Below are 21172 nucleotides of genomic sequence, written 5' to 3' on the forward strand. Positions count from 1 at the left end.
CTGAGGCTTACTACTCACTCAACTGTAACACCACAACAGTGTCCTGCATTTTGTAATTTCTAGTTTCAGACACTTCAAGTAGTGCAGGGGAACTGTAGAATCCAACAGGAAAGTAACCTGAAGGGGGAAATATCCCACTTTTTAATATTTTCTCTTGCAAAATAAAGTACAATTAGAAAATAAAAGATCAGTGCCTCTTTGTGGCTACACATGTACTCTGTTAAGTGAAACACAGAGAGCTTGGCACAATTCTCTGAGGAAGGCCAGAGTTGATGAGGTCAGTTCAGTCAGGCAAAGTGTGCCAAAATATTTGTTAGTCTATAAGGTGCCATAGGACTTCTCATTATAATAGCAGGTTGTTAAAACTAGATTGCTCTCCCTTTGAAATGGGCAAGACCTAAGCAATCAGATGGTTCCATACCAAACTGGTTTATCAGAGGAGAAATCACCTGGCAACAAAGTCACTTGCAAGAGGTTTCTGATACCCAGGCAAAGGTGAGCTAGCAGTTTCCTTGAAGATTATTACAGAAGCAAAGGAGCAGTTTTATTTGGGATCTTCCCTGATCATTTTTCTCTAACTCAAGATGAAGAACATTTTAGCACCTAAAAGCCTGATGAGCCACCCGAATACAGATGGTCCCCCAAAGAACTTCCAAGCCAAGGGTGAGCTAGTAAGAGACATGTTAGAATGGTGATTATTTTCTAAATGATCTATATGTAGCCTTCTGGTTTATCTGTTATTGTAACGGTCTTCATGCTAGAACCTGGGACCTCTGAAGCTTAGTGAAGGTGCCTGTACAGTTTGAGCTAAAAGCCAGCTCACTCTCAGCTTGGGCTGCAGAGGACACACTCTCTCTGTGAAGTGGTCTAGATACCACTACAAGGGACAGCGAATCACACTTAGATGTGGGGGTTATATTAGCATCTAATGCAAAATGTTCTTGTGCTATATGTTAACTACCACTTGCCTCCTGAGACCATTTACCTTCAGTAGGATTCCAAAAGAAAGTGCATATAAACCATGGGGGAGTTTGAAGGGCCAGCACATAGCTCGAAGGCTAGAAAACAGGCATGTGGGTTCCAGCCCTCAGGGAAGGGTGCAGACAGAATGTCTACAAACCTAGATCTTGGATCCCTAGAATGGGGCAGTGGCTGTGCTCCATTCAGGCTCTGGAAGCTTACAAACACCTGAGAACTCAGTGCTTGTGTTCCCTCACAGCAGCCTAGGGAAAGGCCAAATGGGCCTGTACGTGCAGGATGGATACTGTGAGCCTTCAGTTTCCTACTGCTGATTCAACAATGCCAGAATTCAAACTGGACCTTAAGGGTACAGCACCTGTGTATATGAAAGATTGTCTGGACCCTGACAGCTCTCTTGGTTCTTCTTCCATGCTGCTGCCATGCTGTGGCATAACTGTACTCCTGAAGTTAACAGGATAAAGGTTCTTTCTGAAAACTTCCCCCAGCATACTTGAGGCCCTTTACACTATACACTACTTTACGCTACCCACAGTAGGTTCATCAATCTTCCCCCTCTCATGCTTCCAGATCTCCAACTCTTCTTCACTCAGCACAAGCTTCTCAACCTTCTACTCTCCCCTTCCTTACCTGTAAAGCCCTCATTTTCCCCTCATCCATCAGCACCCTTACTCTCACTTTATACTTTTCATGCTCTCTCCAAATACCCTACTCCCTCTCTCATATATCTTCCCTTCCAAGCCCATTCCCTTTCTCTCTTGAAACCACCTCTTATTCCTTCAGACCTTTCTTCTTCTCCAAATACCTGTCATCTTTTTAGTATGGCAATGCTTTTGTTACTCCCTGGCACTGCCTAACCTAATGTCTCTAAACCTTATTACTCACTTAAAACTAAAAATCAGTCATGTAGCACTTTAAAGACAAACAAAATAATGTATTAGTTGATGAACTTTTGTGGGACAGACCCACTACTTATACTCACTGTCTCCAAAAGATACTCATGTTGCTCTCTGTTACCCCAATAGCCTACCTTCTGCACCTCAATGTAACTAGTTCTTCCTCTGTCTCTCTCAGCTCTGCTTCAGATCCCACTTGTTCCTATCTTCATTGCCTTCATGCTCAAGTTCCTCCACTATCTTGGCTTCCACAGCTCCTAACCCCTAAGTCCACTCGTTATTTCTGACCTTAACACTGTTCCTCATCACCTAATTCCCTCCAATGAGAGCCAGATGCAATGTTTACACTGCTGTTTTTTTAGCATAGGACTGTCTCCCTAGGCTGGAAGGCTCATTCCTGTGGCAGTGTGATTCCCTCCCTAGATTGGATACTTTTCAGGGCAGTGATTCTGTTTGTCTGGAAAATACTCAGCACACCAGCAAATAATAAATATTGCAATACAAATGTACATTATAAGTACTGTTCACACAGGTATCACAAAGCAGCAAAGAAACTATTTTTTAATTGTTTAAAGAACTTTGCACCTCATTTATTAAGGATTTTAAAATCCATTAATTCCTCCATTTAAAAAGTTTGCCATGACAAGGTAGTGCTAACAGAATTAAATTCTGCAAATATCTATAACATGGAATAAAAACACCATTGTAAAAAAATCAAACAAAATGTGAGTTATAGCCATACCATTTTAAAACTATTTAGTACTTCTCACAATATATATTACAATAAACATTTAAATAACATTCACACAAGCTATCAAAAAAGAACTTAAAGTAACACTCATCTTTACTTCACTTAAGTAGAATATAACAGTATTATGATCCTTTTCAATCTGTCAACTAGGTAGTCATAATTTTGAAAAGCTTAAGGAAAAAAATCTCAACTGAGATCGCCTGAAGTTAGGCATCTACATCCATGTCCAGGAACCCAAAAAACTGGCTTGATTTTTGGAGTTGCAAACACTTGTTCTTCCATGAAGATTAGGGTATTTAGCAGGTTTGCAAGTCAGGCCAACTTGAAGTGTCTAATGCCCCAATTAAGTAAAAACTTATGCACAAATGAAGTTTAATTCAAGTGGCTCAAGTAAATTCAATGAGACTATTCATACATAAAGTCACATGCATAAATGTTTACATGATAAGGATATATGATGATTTAGAATTTAATATGGATTTAGGTGTCTAATTTTAGGCCCCCAAAATTGAAACTTTCAGTTACAGTATTGACACAATTAACCAGAATGATTCATGTAATTATGTATTTAGGATGTCCACCATGATTTTTAAATTTTGGACACGTTTGCTGTGCATGAATTGTAGACAATTTTCAAAATATTGTCTGGACAATTTAATATAATTTTTTCAAAATACTAATTAGACTAATCACTTGCCAAACGTCTTGTTTTACGCTCTGAATTAAACAAATGTAAGAAAGCATTCAGACAGTGATTTCTCTCTATAGGCCATATTCTGCAACAGCTTTTAAACAGTGATCTTTATCAGCAACAATGTTGATTTCTGCTTCAAAGTCGATGGCATAATCTGACCTTATATTTTTAAAAGTTTACATAAACTTTCAAATAGTCCACATAAATTTGTAAAAATTCTAATAAGAAACATACAATCTTGTACCACCCAATATTTACAACCAAATAAAAAAAACTGAAAATTATTATTATTATAATGGAAACACTGACAGTCTTAAAGTACATAATAAATGTCAGCACCATGACAGTATTTTTATATTAATACTAGAAGCTTCTCCAGTAGCCAAGTAAAATTTTCAACAGAAAACTATGTTCATTCTTAGACCATTGGTTTAGGAAGGTAAAGGGGCAAAAGAAGTAGGCTGCTTCTCTTGATACATAGTGGTAGCATGATTAAGCACTAATATTTCTCTATGTGCTCAATTGTATGCATGCAATTACTACATCTGATGTGCATAAAGTTAACCATATCTCAACAGCTATGTCTACACTAGAAGCATCTGTTGACAGTAACATCAACAGATTGCCCTGCTCTGTCAACAGAACGACTGACTGGAAGCTTTGCAAAGAGGGCTGCCCAGGGAACCGGAAGACCTCACTGTCAACGGAAATATCTATAATGCACTTCTGATGACAAAACTCTGTTGACAGAAGTGTTATTCCTCAAATTTTCAAGGGATAACACTGTGGAGACAAATGCAGAGTTCTGCTGAGACTGTCTACAGAACGCTTTGTCTGTAGATACTCCCTGACTTATGTCAACAGAAGGTCCCCTCTGTCGACAAAACACTCTCGTGTAGACACAGCCAAAATGTTTGAAGGATGAGGGCCAAAATCATAATACTAATAATATTGATATACAGCCTGTGGCAAGTGAAGAAATCCTAGAAATGGCAAAGTTAGGAGCACATCAGCAATTAAGCAGTTCTGTCTGTGAGAAGAAAATTATTTTGACTCAATAAAACCTTTTTGCATTGTGACTTGACAGACAAACCCAATTTGTGAGGGCAAAAGAGACAAGATAAGTCTTGAATCTGTGTTCATCTCTCTTCTTACTTTCCATTTATTGTCCATAAAAGAGAGCTCTGGTTTTATGATAGTTCATGATTTTCCTTTTTTTTAAATACTACATTTTTTTCTTAATACAAAACACCAGGCAAACAATCAGCCTTCCTGTCATTTTATCTGGTCAGATGTTTTCAACTGGAGTCAGTCCTTACCTGCAGGATAAAAATCTGATAAAAATCATTCCTTTTCCACCTTTCATTAAAAAAATTAAGGCCATTTAATATCTCCGCCACCTTAATTAGCTATACTAAGTCAAACCATTGTTTTTGAAATACTTCACCCGGAATGGAAAGCAGTCTTTTTTTTTTTCCTGAATCTGAATGATTAATCACCAACATCCCCATCTCTATCTCCAATAAGCCACAGAAAGTGAAAACTTATAGCTAATAAGGCAGTTCCAAGCAGATCTCCCAATGCAGTAAGGTAAGGGATAGAAAAACTGTCTGGATCTTTTCCTTTTTTCCAGAAGCGGTGCACCATCCAGTCAGCAATCCATAACAAAGTAAACACCTATGACAGAACATTAAACAAAAGATAATCCAAAATTAGCGGGAGCAAAGTTAGACCACTTTTGACAATCCCTCCCTGAATGTTAACACTGATCTATTTCACTGCTGATTATTTTAGTAGAAATACTAAGCTAAGAAGCCCGATTTCTAAGATGTGCTGAGCATCTTGAATGCCCCAATGCACTTCAGTCAAAGGTGATGAGTGCTCAGAAATTCTGGAAGTTGTACTAAGTTGTATAGTTGAGTGCAAAGGTAGACAATGGTTGAACTGAGGCAGTTAGTGCCTTACTGGTATTGAGAATGAGGAATTTAAATCCTTCTCCCTACATATTCAAGATCACTGTCACCCTTGCCTAAAAAGGTGGAATCACAGAGCTGTGGGACTGGAAGGGCTCTCAAAAGGCCACCTAGTCCAGTCCCTGAACTCACGGCAGGACTAAATATTATCTAGACCATCCCTGGCAGGAGTTTTTTAATCACCAGTTAGACAATTTTAAATTATGGAGATTCCACATTCTCTGTAGACAATTTATTTCAGTGCTTAACTGCCCTAAAATAGGGGTGTGTGGTCCATCAGAGATGTGAAATTTCATAAGGGGGGACGCAGCGTGATTGTCCTCCCCTGCTTCCCCTATGGCTTGCAAGGTGAGTCACTTCAGGGAGATTGCTGCTCACTTTCAGGGCATTAGACAGGTTGGGGAACCCTGTTATTTGCAAGGACAAAACATGGGGCCCAATGTAAAAAGTTCGCTCACCTCTGCTCTAAAAGTTAGGACATTTTTTGTAATGTACAACCTAAATGGCTCTTGCTGTCCATTGCAACAACCTATCATATACTTGAAAACTGTTAGGTTTTCCTTCAGTCTTCTTCAGACGAAACAAACCTTGTTTTTCCAATCTTCCCTCACAGGCCATGTATTTTAGATCTTTAATCATTTTTGTTTCTCTTCTCTGGACTTTTCCTACCTTGTCTACATCTTTACTGAAATGTGGTATACAGAACTGGACACAAAACTCCAGCTGAGGAATAATTTGCGCAGAGCAGACTTATTTGTGTGTTTCATTCAGCATTCCTGCTAAAACCTCCCAGAATGAGTTTACTGTTTTGTGTGTGTGTGTTACACTGCTGACTCATATTTAACTCATAATTCACTGTGACTGCAGAGCCACAGGACTCCTTAGTGGGCAGTTATTTCCCATTTTGTGTGTAAGCAAACTCCTAAATGGAAGACTTTGCATTTGTCCTTACTGAATTTCATCCTGTTTAATTTTAATTTTAATTTTAATTTTAATCCTATCCTCTGAAGTTTTTATAACTCCTCCCAGGCTTGGTACCCTGAACAACCTTTATAAGTGGGCTCTTTATGCCTGCAGTGTCCAATACATTGGTCACTCACCACAAGTGGCACATGGGACACTACAGTGTGGTGAATAAGATGAGCCGCACATGGGGCTCAGAGCCACACGATACCCTCCACCTGCTCCTCTCACAAGCCTGACCACTTGGGGGGGACAAGAGCCCAGTGGCGGCAGCAGCCACTGCACCTCTTGTGGACAGGAGTCACGTGGCTTCTGCAGCATGACACAGCTCCTGTGGCCCCTGTCTGGAGCTGCACAGTTCCTGTGGCCCAGTGGGGCTCCTGCAGCTTTGGCAGTGGTTCTGGGGTGGCAGCACCAGTGAGTTGCTGGCATAATAAGTTGGGGTGGGGGGAAAGAAGTGGGGAACCTGCAGTGCCTGGCTCTGGGGAAGGGAGGGGGCATTCAGTTAGAGCTGGAGGGGGCGGTGCCTGTGGCAAATATGCAAGGATGACAATCACAAGTGTGGCGATCCTTGAATTGCTATTGGACTCCACTGCAATATGCCATTATATAAATCGCTGATGAAGATACTAAACTGCACTGGACTCAGAAGGAAAGATAAGATGCTCTATAAGAGATAGAAGATCCTCTCTCTAGTATCCAAACTCTCAACTGCCTTCGAGCTTCCAATATCCAAAACTGTCCCCTTGGTGTCCACACCACAAGTGCCCTTTCCCAATACATTGTCCTAAAGTGTAATTATGTTTTCAATCCAAAAAAAAATGAAATTTTGAGGATTAATTAGTATCAAAATAAGCAATTACCATAAGGCATACCTTAACTGGAATTAGGAGAGTAAGCAAGGAGACTGGTTTTATGGGCGCAGTGCCATATAAATCCAGCTTTAATATTAGGAACATCACAAATAATTTCACGGCAGCAGTAGAAACCATATAAATGGCCTAGAAACCACAAAGTACCAGCTTCAATCCTGATGTAATCAGGCCCAATCCCCATGAGCACTGAGACTGGCACTTTTACACCAGGTTGGAATTTGGTTCAAAGCCCTGTGTTAAAGGCTTTATTCCCAGCTGTGAATGCTTCAATACCTAAGAAATCTGAATTTAATGCTGAAGATGTCTGATTAATAATCCAGTAATAGCAGGAATCCACTGTTGAATATTCCACAATCGTATATGAATTTCTGGCTCACTTGTAACATGTGGCATAACATGAGTAGGGATATAAGCATACCATCTGAGTCTCCCTCTCTTTGGATGGGGCTGTCCAGGCTGAAATACATGCTCATACACCACAATATCTTTTTAGAGAAATAGGTCTTCAAGAATTAGGGTGTATAGCATGAGATCTAAACTAAGGACAGTTCTTACCTTTCTAACATAGAAAAGAATATACACTATATAAGTTAATGAAAATGTGATACAAAAGTAGAAAAAGTTAAAAATTAAGATCTGAATTAATGTACCCTCTGAATTAGAACATTTTAAACTAAAAACAGTCAGAAAGATAATATATGCAGTCAGTTGCTAGAACATTTTCAGTGCTCACAATATTTAAATTAAATCTTGACACAAGATTTTTAAATTAAAGACAGATTTAGAAAAAAAGTCATATTCAATATATGAAAATGATTAAAAAATGGTAAAACTTCCACTCAATACTTCATTTTTTTAAATTAAAAAAATGCTTTTTAAATCTAAACCTGTGGATTTAAAAAAAAACAACTAAACATTATCTGTTTTCTCTTTATGAAATATGCATAACTTGTTTAGATAAACACATCTTCTCAATAGGCAATTCTGTAGTTTAATCTAATTATGCATGAGCTAGGTGTGCTTACTGGAATCCAAACAAATATATTTAAAAGCAGGTATTTTCTTTGGAAGATTATGTCAGATTCTTTCAGTCAGCTCCTTCTTCCAGCTCAGACAGAAAAGGTCTGTATACAGAGATACTATACATAAAATCCCCTTACAGGCCCTATACAGCAGACTCCATAACTTAAATTAGACAATATTTACACAGTTTATCAATCTAATGATGCAGGAACTCTTTTTAAGAACAATATTATTACTTAGAAATTAGTATTTCTAAATTCTCATGTCAGAAAAGACATGAGTAATTAGAAATACTGTACACAGTAAAATTTCAACTGTAGCGCATAATGTGACTTTTTAAAAGTTAAGATCTTAAAAACTCTAAATTGCTCCAGTCCTAAAATATCTGGCTGACATAGGTTTGACACCCTGACACTAAAATATTTACCACTGTCATGTAATTAGGATACATTTTGTACAAAGTATGTCTTGTGAGGTATCATTCTAAAAGTCTAGATTTGCTTGACATTACTATCTCATTGGATGGTATGTATTATTGTTGTATGTGAAGTTATGAACTTTGGCTACGTATGTGTTGCTGAAACATATTGTGAGGCTGAAAACATTCACAAGCAGCCTATCAGGTACAAAAGGGAAAAAGCTAAACAATATTAATGGCTTATCGAGGAAACTCACAAACACAAAGATTATCCTAGGAACTGTCTACAACAGAAACCTCTCAGAGATAGCAACGCACAGTGTGAACTGTTTGATCCACAGCACAAAAACTTTCCAGCAGTAGCAAGAAGATGTAAAAGGGGGGCAATGACATCATTGGGGGCCTCATTCTTCCTGTAACAACATGCCTGGAAACACCTGAGGGGCAACGCCTGAACTGTGTGAAGTAATAGTTCCACATAGGAAGGATTTTAAGCCTGTGTATGGAAACCTGGAAAAGCCAAGGCAACGTGTGCCTTAAGAACCCACTGGCCTGTTTTTCACTCAAGGTGGGAATTTGCTAAGATGTATCCTATCTGGTCTGGTCAGCTCAGTTTACCAGTTTTGTTTATTGATCTATTTGTTCTCACTTTTAATCACTTAAAAGCTACCCTTTCTAGTCCATAAACTGTTTATTCTAAAGCCCGTTTTGTGCAATTCATAGCCTGGGGACTAAGAGAAGCTATGCATACCTTCCTCCACATGGAGGGAGAGGGTGGGTTTGACAATATAACTTTGGGTTTGCACTTGAAGGGTCATAGGCACCTGAATGCTAGGGCAAATCCCTTAAACTCAGTCTTCCCAGATGTAGCCGGTTCGGGCTCCCAGAAGAACTCCTCCCCTTCCAGGTCAGTGGGTGGCCATCCCACCCCACTGCCAGTAGTACCGAACAACCCCCGAGTCACTAGTTCAGGGGGGTTCCCACTTTGCCTCAGGTGCTGGGGAAAATTAGCTCTTGTCAGGGCCCAGCCCAAGGTCTGGGCACTAGCTGGCCCACAGTCTTAGAAAGCCCCCAGCCCTAGCTCAGGATGGGGTGGCAATCAGCCAAAAGGAGCCCAAGCCCTGGTGCAATGCAGGGCAGGCCCAGGCCCTTGTGCAGGGTGGGGCAAAGAAATCACGCTCTCTAGGTGGCCCCTGGCCCTTGCTCAGGGCAGGGTGGCACACATCCAAAAGAGGCTGAGCCCTGGAGGAAGGTCGGGCAGGCCCAGGCCCTGGTGTAGGGTGGAGCAAACAAACAAACACAGGCTTAGAACACCCAGGCCCTAGCTCAGGGTGGGGCAGTAGACATTCAAGAGAGAGAGCCCGCAGCCTGGAACAAGGCGGGGCAGCAGACAAAAGTTTAGGAGGCCCAGGCCCTAGCTCAGGCGAGGCAATGCATAGCAGACACTCTGCCCAAGCTGGCAGGGAGTGGGCGAGACTTCCACCTGGCAAGTGGAACGCGGGCCTGCCCACTCCACCATGGCCTGGCCTAGGGACTCTGTTCATAGCAGCACGGTCTGCTGCAGGGGTTGGGGGGAATCCAGACTACAACACACTTCCCAGAGACCTTTAACAGTCCTCTCTATCCCCTGGGCCACTCCTGGTCCTCCCTCTGGCACATACCCAGAATCAAACCGACTTCTCGGGCTCACAGGATTCCATGTCTGGCTGGGGTCTGGGTGGTCTAGGGGTTCCACGGCCTCAGGCTGGCTTGGGGTGCAGGCTGAGGGTGGTTCACAGGCCAATCTTCTAGGTCCAGTGGGTCTTCTACAGGCCAGTTATGCTGGGGTCCACAGAGCATCAGGATCAGCAAGGGCCCAGGTGGCCCAACCCAGGCCTCAGCCAGTCCTCAAGCTGCCAGGCAGGGAGTACAGACCCATCAGCTGGCTCCTCTGGAGGCTCAGTTCCACCTGAGTCCTCAGCCTGGGCTTTTATAGCCCTGGCCCTGCCTTCTGACTTCCACTCAGATGACTGGGACAGGCCAGGCTCCAGGCAAAATGGCTGCCAGAAGGGCTCCTCCCTTTCCAGGTAGTGGGGTGGTCACTCCACCAACTACACAGAACTAATCTCTGCGTCTGCATCTTTCTGCAGCTCAGTGTGACCCTACCTGTGTGTGTGCTAGATGAAGCTTAAGATCCTGGCTCAGCAAGACAGAGTTAAAGGGGGCCCAGTCTGGTGGAACAGACCTTAGAAGTGGCAAGTCGTCACCGTAGGTTTGGGAGAAAAACACTCCTTGAATTTTACAAGACTAAAAGGAGGATAATTTGACCACTGTATTTCAGAAAGGTCAAAGAAATAACTGAACAACTTCGTACATAAAAGACTGACCTCAGAACAGAAAGAGTCTATGGTCACTGATCAGGGACAAAGACAGGATGATGCTTGAAAAGAAGTGGCCTGGTTAAATAATGAAATACTGACATTTTTAAAGGATCAGGATGAAGTAATCAGATTAATTTCTTGATGGGACTGAGAAAAGGAATTGACAGAAATGAAATAGAAGACATAATCAACTTGGACTTCAAGAAAGCTTTTGTATTTGGAGTCAAAATAAGTACTGTAGTATGTAAAGTTAGCATGTAAGATTGTATTCGTAAAACTCAATTTAATGAAAACAGCAGCAGCTGAGGTCAGAGAGCAGTGGAAAACAGTATGATAAAGGTGGCAAAAGGAGACTATTGAGAAGACATACTTGATCAGCCTACATACTGTGCTAATGATACAGAGATGGGATTGTGAAGTAAATAGTCTGTATGTATATATAACATGAAACTGGAAGGGACAGTCACTACCCAGAGGGTGTGTCTACACTAGCAAGTTCTTTCGGAAAATCAGGCCCTTTTTCCAAAGAACACATGGAGCGTCCCACACAAAATGTGCTTTTTCAACCCGAAATTGAAAGAATGAGGCTCTTTTGGAAGCCCTCTTCCACTCCTGGACCAGAAAGAGCTCCTTCTTTCAAGACAGTCTTTCAAAAGAAAGCATGTGTAGACACTCCACAGGCCCTTATTTCGAAAGAAGCATCCTCAGTGGTGTCAGCCAGCTGGGTTGCAGAGATGCCCTGGGTAGCCCTAGCAGAGCTCTACGCTCCCTGCGTTTGGCCACCTTAAAGGTGCAGGGAGTACCACAGACCCCGAGGCAGGAAGCTGAGAGTGCTGGCGGGGAGCCTGGCAGCCATACGCCCTCACAGCTACCTTCTGTAGCACTGAACTGTATTATGGCTGACAGCCAGCCACCCCACGACTCCCAGAGGCCCCCCACAGATCCATCAGCGAAGTCCCAGAAGCCCGCCCCAGCCACAAAGTAGGGGAGGCGCCCTCCTGGGCTGAACTGGAGCTCCAAGACCTGCTGGGGCTCAAACTGGAGAAGGACATCCTCTGCCCCACCACTGGCAAGAGGTGCAATGTACCCCCCTATGGCCAGCTGGCCACTGGCCTCTCTGCCCAAGGTCACCCTACCTGGACCTTGGAGCAAGGTGAAAAAACTCCAGCAGGGATATGTCCGGGCCTGGAACACTGCCAGGCACTTGGGGGCAGGGCTGGCCACTTACCCCTTCTACAGGGAGCTACATGGGCAGTTCCCTCCCACTCATGGTCCCTATGCCGGTGTCAGAGGAGGAGCCAAGGCCACTGGGACCCTCGATGGACACCAGCTAATGGGGGTCAGAGACTGAGGGCCAATTAGATGATGGTGAATCACCAGATGGGACCCTTGTAATCACCATCCACTCAGGGTCATCCAGCCAGGCAGCCTCCAGCCGGGCATCTCTGAACATCCCCCTGAAACCTTCTGGTAGAGCCCAGTGTGGCACACCCTCTGGGGCAGAGGGTGGAAAGATGGCTGCCCCTGCTACAGCCTGAGGCAGGCCAGCCACACAGGAGATGGTCCAACCCTAGATGCCCCAACGAGGAGTGCACCCTGGCACATGGGCACTCCCACAAGCGACACTCAGCACCCACCCCTGTGGACAGCACTGCAGGCCGCAGGCATGTGGCATGGGCCGGGAATGGCCAGGTCGTGCCTGGCTCACCCACCACCCATGTGGGGTCCCCCTGTGGGCACATACCCTCAACTGCCTCCAACAGTCAGCTCCGTCCCCAAGGCATGGTGGAGGCCATGTGCAGCAGGACCCACAAACCACTGCTCCCAGGACATCCCTGTCCCTTGGCCTGGGGGTGGGGTGCACAGCACACAGGGCTGGGATGCAGGACTGACGTACCACTTCTCTCTCCCCTTCCACCCTTACAGCTGCACCATCTGAGGGCCAGGCCACCCCAACCACCAGCAGCCAGGTTGGCCTACAGCTGGAGTGATCATTACCGCAGGTGGGATGATGAGGCTGCCACCTAAATGGCTGCTTTCAGCAAGCAGAATCAACTACTCAGGGAGCGGCTGGCACTGGACCATGCTGACCTGGCCTGGCAACATGAGGCCTGTGGCAAGGTGGTGGAGACGCTCTGAACCATTTGCAGGGTCCTCACAAAGCTACAGGCCCTGCCACCTGCCTCCCAAAGTCCCCTCCGCTGCTCCACCCACTGTACTCCCATCACCCCTGCAGTCCTGGTTCCACCAGATCTCCCCCCCCCGCCTCCATGCAGGGTCTTGCTGAATGGCTCATGGCCAGAGCAGGCCCTACCACAGCAGCCCTCCCCCTTACCTCCAAGCCACCCAGAGCCCAAGGCCACCACCCCCTCCCCCGACCTCCCCATGATCCCAGTCCTATCAGAGCTCCACCGAGAACCATGCACCTCGGTTTTCTGTGGCTTGCGGCCCTCCACTTCTTTGGAGGGCTGCAGTCCCCAACCCCCATCCAGGCCCAGTCTCCCCTGTAAAAATCTCTTAAACTTTACTAAAATATGTGGTATAGAAAGAATACATTATGGTATGTTATGGTATACAATACAATAAAAGTTTAATTGGTACACCATATTAATTCTGGATTTCCTGCATGATTGACTCATGGTTTTACCATTATGATGCATGCCAAATACATGATGATAAAACCTAGTTTAATTCATGCTGATACAAGTTTTATAATCACATAATATAATTACATCATTATCTTTTTATGTCACGCAAATTATAAAATTTAATCTCTTTCATGAAGAAAGAAGTGGTTTGTATGATCAGGGTAGCAATATTCAACTACAGGAATGGACAAAATTTGGCTACCTAGTTCTAATATCCTGGCCACTTCAACATTCAGCCATAATTTTAGGTCTGGAGCCAATACCTCTGAGGGTTTTACCGGTACTGAATATTTTTTGATGGTGAAAGCATCTTGTCAACATTTCTTGCAGCTTGCTCATGCTACTAAATTAACTGCAAGTCACAGCTTATGCTTTTACCTCTTGTTTCCATGTAATAATGTATTATGATAGACACTTTTATTACCCTCTTCTGTTTCATTTACATATCACTTGGAAAAGGACAGAGATTGTTTACATAAGTATATCTTTCATGGCTGAAGCACATATGTTTATTTGTGGTATTCTATGTGAATTCTGAGAGAAAAGTAGAATTAAGGTTGGTGAGTTTGTATCATATTAATTAAAAGCCATTAGCTGCATGTAGTAATTATCCCTAAACCAAGTGTTATAAACCAGAAAATTCAGAGTTAAGTTTACACTTAAGAAACCCTGATATTATGTATGCACAGCATGTACAATTAAGACACCAAAACAACCACAACTCTGGCCTGTAAGTGGCATCATGCAATAACAACTACAGGATTATGATTAAAGTATTTTAGTTGTCTGTGGTCCCAGAGGAGATTAAAATGACTTTGAAATTACCCAATAGATGTCATAGATTTGTTTCCCCTCATTGCATCCCTATGGAGCCTTATCTGAACAGTGACTAACAAAACAAACCAGCAGTCATGTAGCACTTTAAAAATTAACAAAATAATTTATTAGGTAATAATATTTCATGGGACAGACCCACTTCTTCAGATCAATAGCATTTTCAGTACAGACTGACAGTTATGTAGCACAGAGGTCCAAAATAAATAAATAAATAAAAACTGACAAATCAGATACATGGTTCTGAAGGGTGGGAGTGCAGGGGAGAGATATTAAGTGTCTTGCCTGAGATCATTACGAATACCAAAGGAAGGGAAACATTCCCTGTAATGCATGAGATAATTGTTCTCTCTATTGAGACCAAGTGTTAATGTATCGAATTTGACCATGATCTCCAGTTCACACATGTCCCTTTGTAATCTGCTGTTACAGTCTCTTTGCTGTAGGATGCATATTCTCAGATCTTTAACAGAATGGCCCACTCCACTGAAATGCTCACTGACAGGTTTATGTGTATTAAGATGCCAGATGTCTGCTCTGTGCTCATTCATTCTTTGGTGAAGTGTTTGCCTAGCTTGTCCAATGCACATTGTAGAGGGGCATTCCTGGTACATGATGGTGTATATAACATTGGTTGAGGTACAGGAGAATGAACCCCAGATCTTGTAATTAATGTGGTTCGGTCCAGTGATGGTATCTCCAGAATTGTGGACATAGTTGTCAATGGGGTTTGTTGCAAAGAAAAGTTCCAGGATTAATATTACTGTGGTATGGCCTGTGGTTGCTAGTGAGAATGTTCATTAGGTTGGAAGGTTGTCTATAGGAGAGAACAGGCCTCTCACCTAAGGCCTTCCAGAGTGTAGCATCATGTTCTAGTATAGGTTGTAGGTTTCTGATGATGAGCTGCAGGGGTTTGAGCTGGGGGCTATAAGAAATGACAAGTGGTGTTCTGTTATTGACCTCCTTGGGCCTATCTTGAAGTAGCTGGTTTCTAGGTATTTGTCTGGCCCTGTCAATTTGTTCTTTTCCTTCTCCCTGTGAATAATTAAGTTTTACAAATGCTTGGAAGAGATCTTGAAGTTTTTGGTTGCTGTCAGTAGGATTGGAGCAGATGTGACTGTATCTAAGAACCTGACTATAAATGATGGATCGTGTGGTGTGTACTGGATGGAAGCAGGAGGCATGCAGGTAAGTGTAGCAGCTGGTGGGTTCCTGGTAGACAGTGGTATTGATCTGGCCATCACTGATTTGTACTGTGGTGTCCAGGAAATATCTCTCTCATATGGAATGGTCAAGGCTGAGATTGATGGTGTGGTGCAGATTAAAAATCTCTGTGGAATTCTTCCAGAATCTCTTTACTGTGGGTCCAAACGATAAAGATCTCATCAATGTAGCGTAAGTAAAGGAGGGGTGATAGGAGACAAGAGATGAGGAAATGTTGTTCTAAGTCAGCCATAAAATGGTTACCATACTGTGGGGCCATGCAGGTGCCCATAGCAGTGCCACTAATCTCGGGGTATAGGTTGTCCCCAAATTGGAAATAATTGTGGGTAAGAAAAAATTACATAGGTCAGCCACCAGATTTGCCATAGTAACATCAGGGATGGTGTTCCTGATTGCTTGTAGTCCATAGTCATGTGGAATATTTTTGTAGAGAGCCTCTGCATCTATGGTGGCAAGGATGATGTTGTTAGGAAAGTTTCCGATGTTTTGTAATTTCCTCAGAAAGTCCGTGGTATCTTGGAGATAGCTAGGAGAACTAGTGGCATAGGGTTTGAGGAGGAAGTCTACATAGCTGGATAGTCCGGTAGTAAGGGTGCCAATACCTGAAATGATAGGGTGTCCACGGTTTTCAGATTTGTGGATTTTAGGAAACAAATAGAATAATCCAGGTCAGGGCTCAGATGGTGTGTCTACGTGAATTTGGTCCTAAGTCGAGGCAGGGAGTTCTTTTAGAAGATTGTGTGGTTTCTTTTGGTATTCTAAAGTGAGATCTGAGGAAAGAGGTCTGTAAAATGTGTTGGAGAGCTGTCTGGCTGCTTCATGTTCATAGTCTGACTTGTTCATGGTGATAACAGCTCCCCCTTTGATAGTCGGCTTGATTATAATGTCTGAGTTATTATTGAGACTCTGGATGGCATAGTGTTCAGCACAGTTGAGACTGTGTGTCACTTGGTGTTGTTTGCATATAATGTCAGTCTGGGCAGGGTTGCAGAAGCATTGAATATAGAAATCTAGACTGTCACTATGATCGTCAGGGGGAGTCCACACAGAGTTCCTCTTTTGGTGTTGGTATGGGGGGATCGAGCGAGTCAGACTGATGTTCATTGGTGTGTTGGAAGTATTCCCTTAGATTGTAAAGTACCTATAACTGTCAGCCTGTAAGCCTCTATACATAGAGTTCCCACTGAATGAAATAAGAGTTCTACTTTCAAAGTACTTGCAAAGCAGCCCCCGAATGGTCAGAGAATATAGTTGCTGAATGGCTGAATATTCAGATATTTAGTTCCACCCCACCACATTTGGATTGTTTTGTTACTTTTTAACACAAAACAAACAATCCTCTCTGCTTGCCACAAAGTGAACAGTCCTGGTTCTTTCTTCATTATGACCAGGATATCCATGCACTGCCTTCACCAAATATGGAAAGAAAAGACAGTTACCTGTTCTGTAACTAGTGTTCTTCGAGATGTGTTGCTCATGTCCATTCCAATTTGGGTGTGCGCTGAGCGCATGCCCAGTTGCCGGAAGCTTTTTTCCCCTAGCCAGTAGCCCTACGGTTGGTGCAGCGCCCCCTGGAGTGGCGCCCATATAGCTGCCCATATATGCACTGCCCGCCCCACCCCCCGCTCAGTTCCTTCTTGCCGGCTACTTCAACAGAGGGGAAGGTGGGAGGGTTTTGGAATGGACATAAGCAACACATCTCGAAGAACACCAGTTACAGAACAGGTAACTGTCTTTTCTTCTTCGTGTGATTGCTCATGTGCATTCCAATTTGGGTGAATGCAAGCCAATGGCTAGGAGGCAGGGCCGGAGCCCCGAAAGGAGTGCAGGATAGCCCTGCCCACCGCAGCGTCTTCCTGTGCGTGCTGCATAATTGTGTAATGCACTGCGAACATGTGAATGGAGGACCAAGTGGCCACCCTGCAGATGTCCTGGATAGGGACCTTGGCCAAGAACGCCGCAGAGGACACCTGTGCCCTAATGGAGTGAGCCTTAATCGGGGGAGGGGAAACCCCCGCCAGCTTGTAGCACTCTCTGATACAGGCCACTATCTAGGAGGAGATCTGCTGAGAGGAGACTGGGTTCCCCTTCATCCTGTCTGCCACTGCAACAAACAACTGCTGCGACTTCCAGAAGGGTTTGGTCTTGTCCATATAAAAGGCCAGTGCCCTCCAGACATCCAAGGTGTGTAGACTCTGCTCCCTAGGGGAGGCCTGGGGCTTTGGGTAAAACACCGGTAAGGTGATGTCTTGGTTAATGTGGAAAGGGGAGACCACCTTAGGCAGAAACACTGGGTGGGGTCTCAGCCTGACCTTGTCTTTGTGGAACACCATATAAAGTGGGTCCATCATCAGGGGCCTGAGATCTGGCACCCTTTTGGCTGAGGTAATGGCCACCAAGAATGCCACCTTGTAGGTAAGGAACAACATAGAACAAGAGGCGAGAGGTTCAAATGGGGGAGCCATCAGCTTAGACAAAACCAAATTAAGGTCCCATGTTGGCAAGGGGGCCTGAACCTGCGGTTTGACACTTTCCATTCCCTTCATGAACCGTTTTACTACCGGGTCTGAGAACATCGAGGACCTCCCAGCCCCTGTGTGAAATGCTGAAATGGCTGCCAAGTGCACTTTTAGGGAGGACAGCGACAGCCCTGTCTGGCTTCGGGCCAGCAAGTAGTCTAGCATGCATGGTATTGGGGCCTCTCCCAGGGATATCCCCTTTTGGGTGACCCATATGGTAAACCTCTTCCAGTTGGCTACATATGCTATCCTCGTAGAGGGTTTCCTGCTGTTCACCAATACTTCCCTGACAGGTTTGGAGCAGGCCAGCTCAACCGGTCTCAGACACAGAGGCTCCAGGCTGTGAGATGCAGTGCCAGGAGACTGGGGTGCCGCAGTCTCCCCTCCTCCTGTGTCAGCAAGTCCGGGCGCTGCGGAAGCGCCTTCGGGGCGTGAGTGGACATCTCCAAGAGGGTCAAGTACCAGTGTTGTCGAGCCCAGGCTGCGGCCACCAGGATAACTGATGCTTGGTCCGACCGAATTTTCAACAGCGTTTGGTGGATGTGCGGTATCTGTGGGAAGGCGTACAGCAACAGACCCGACCAATGAATGCTGAAGGTGTCTGCCCAAGAGCCTGGACTTCGGTTCTGGTAAGAGCAGAATGTCCTGCACTTCGCATTGAGATGAGTGGCAAAGAGGTCTACCTGGGGTCGTCCCCAGCTCTGGAAAATTGAATTCAGTACTTCGGTGTGTAATGACCAATCATGGTCTGTGAAGGACCTGCTGAGGCAGTCTGCTAGGGAGTTGTGAGGCCCAGGCAGGTAGAACGCCCTCAGGAGAATCTGGCGCTGGATGCAGAAGTCCCAAAGCGTGAGGGCCTCCAGACACAGGGGCAACGAGCACGTACCCCGTTGTTTGTTTATATAGTACATTGCCATAGTATTGTCTGTGCTGACTGCAACACACTGCCCCCTCAGTTCGTTCTGAAACAATTCGCACGCCAGCCAAACTGCTCTGAGCTCCTGCACGTTTATGTGGAGCTGAGCATCGGTCTTGCTCCACGGGGCCTGCATCTGGTGGTCCCCCAAGTGTACCCCCCAGCCTAGGTCTGAGGCATCTGTGACCAGGGAGAGGGAGGGTTGCAGGGGATTGAAAGGCACTCCCATGCAGACCAACCCGCCTTCTAGCCATCAGTGTAATGCCGTTAATACTCTTGGGGGGGACTGTGACTAACTTGTCTATGTTGTCCCTGACAGGTCTGTATACTGAGGCGAGCCACAGCTGAAAGGGGCACATTTGTAACCTGGCATGCTGGACTACGAACGTGCTTGCCGCTATGTGGCCCAACAGTCTGAGGCAGCCCCTGGCCATTGTGGTTGGGAATCTGATTAGGCCTTGGATGCAAGACGCCATGGCTTGGACCCTGCCCTGTGGCAGAAAGGCCCTGGCTTGCTCTGCATCTAGTCGCGTGCCCACAAACTCCATGACTTGAGTTGCGGCTAGCACACACTTCACCTCGTTTACTAGGAGGCCTAACATGCTGAATGTTTTTCTTATCAGCTGTACGTCTTGACACCTGTCTCTGTGACCGACCTCTGATCAGTCAGTCGTCTAGGTAAGGGAACAGGGGCACTCACTGCCTGCGTAAGAAGGCTGCCACTACTGACATATATTTGGTAAAGACTCTCGGGGCTGGGGAGAGTCCGAACGGAAGGACTGTGAACTGATAATCGTCCTTCCCTAGCACAAATCGGAGGAACCTCCTGTGAGGTGGATAAATTGCTATATGGAAATATGCGTCTTGTAAGTTGAGAGCGGCAAACCAATCCCCTCGTTCCAGCATTGGGATAATTATGCCCAGGGATATCATATGAAACTTTATCTTTTTCACAAATTTGTTCAGGTTTCGCAGGTCGAAGATTGGCCATAGCCCCCCTTTCACTTTTGGGATTAGGAAATACCGGGAATAAAATCCCTGTCCCCAGAATTCCCAGGGAACTTCCTCTGTATCCCCCTTTGGAGGAGGGCTCCTACCTCCTGCCTAAGAACTCTCTCGTGAGGGAGGTCCCTGAAGAGGGATGGAGAAGGGGGTTTTGAAGGGGGGTAAGAAGAACACTGGATAGCATATCCCTTTTCTACTATGCAGAGGACCCACTGGTCCGAAGTTATGCTGCACCATGCATGGTAGAATGGGGATAGGCGGAATGAAAATAAACACTGAGCTGGAACTGTGGGGGTGGCCAGTGTGTCGCTCCTGACTGCCCCATCAAAATTGGTGTTTAGACCCCAGTGGAGGTTTAGGGTGGCTCTGGTCCTGTGTCTGGCAGCCCTGACACCTCCTATTACGACGGCCCCTTCTCTTGTTCCCATCCTGTTGTTGCTGTTGGAACCGTCTGAACTGGGGCCTCAGGGTAAAATGTCTTCTCTGGGTCGCCGGTGTGTATAGACCCAGTGAGCGTAGAGTGGTCCATGAGTCCTTCATACTATGAAGTCTCTTGTCAGTTTTTTTCTGAGAATAGGGAGGGGCCTTCAAAAGGGAGGTCCTGAATTGACTGCTGCACCTCCTGTGAGAATCCTGAGACCTGACGCCATGCCCCCCTTCTCCTGGCTATACCCGAGGCCATGACCCTGGTGGCTGCATCAGCTGCATCTAGGGCAGCCTGCAGTTCTGCTCTAGATAGGAGTCTCTGCTCCGCTACCAGAGCCATAAATTCTGACTTGGTGTCTGGTGGGAGCAGTTCAGCGAAACAGTCCATAGAGCTGGCCATATTTTATGCATACCTGCTAACCATGGCCTGCTGGTTAGTGATTCTCAACTGCAGGCCATCTGTAGAGTAAACTTTCCTACCGTACAGGTCTAGTCTTTTGGCATCTTTGTTTTTAGGGGAGGGCCCCTGAACCTCCTGCCTCTCCCTATCAGTCACAGCATCCATGACAAGTGATTCAGGGGGAGGATGGGTGAACAGATGTTCATTTCCCTGGGCTGGGACAAAATACCGGCATTCATTTTTCCTAGCTGTAGGCAAGGCTGAGACCG

The 21172-nt window shown here is 45.0% G+C and overlaps 1 protein-coding gene across 1 annotated transcript in view; it reads right to left on the reverse strand.

Annotated features, from left to right (window-relative positions):
• Positions 1 to 2449: 2449 nt before the first annotated feature.
• SLC41A2 (solute carrier family 41 member 2) overlaps positions 2450 to 21172 on the reverse strand; it is a 91835-nt gene continuing 73112 nt past the window's right edge. The window contains exon 11 of the mRNA XM_075007793.1: positions 2450 to 4996. Within this exon, the coding sequence (XP_074863894.1) occupies positions 4811 to 4996 (186 nt within the window). The 3' untranslated portion in view covers positions 2450 to 4810. The remainder of the gene's footprint in view (positions 4997 to 21172) is intronic.

Source organism: Carettochelys insculpta, chromosome 1, assembly GCF_033958435.1.
Source record: "Carettochelys insculpta isolate YL-2023 chromosome 1, ASM3395843v1, whole genome shotgun sequence".
Lineage (NCBI taxonomy): Eukaryota > Metazoa > Chordata > Testudines > Carettochelyidae > Carettochelys > Carettochelys insculpta.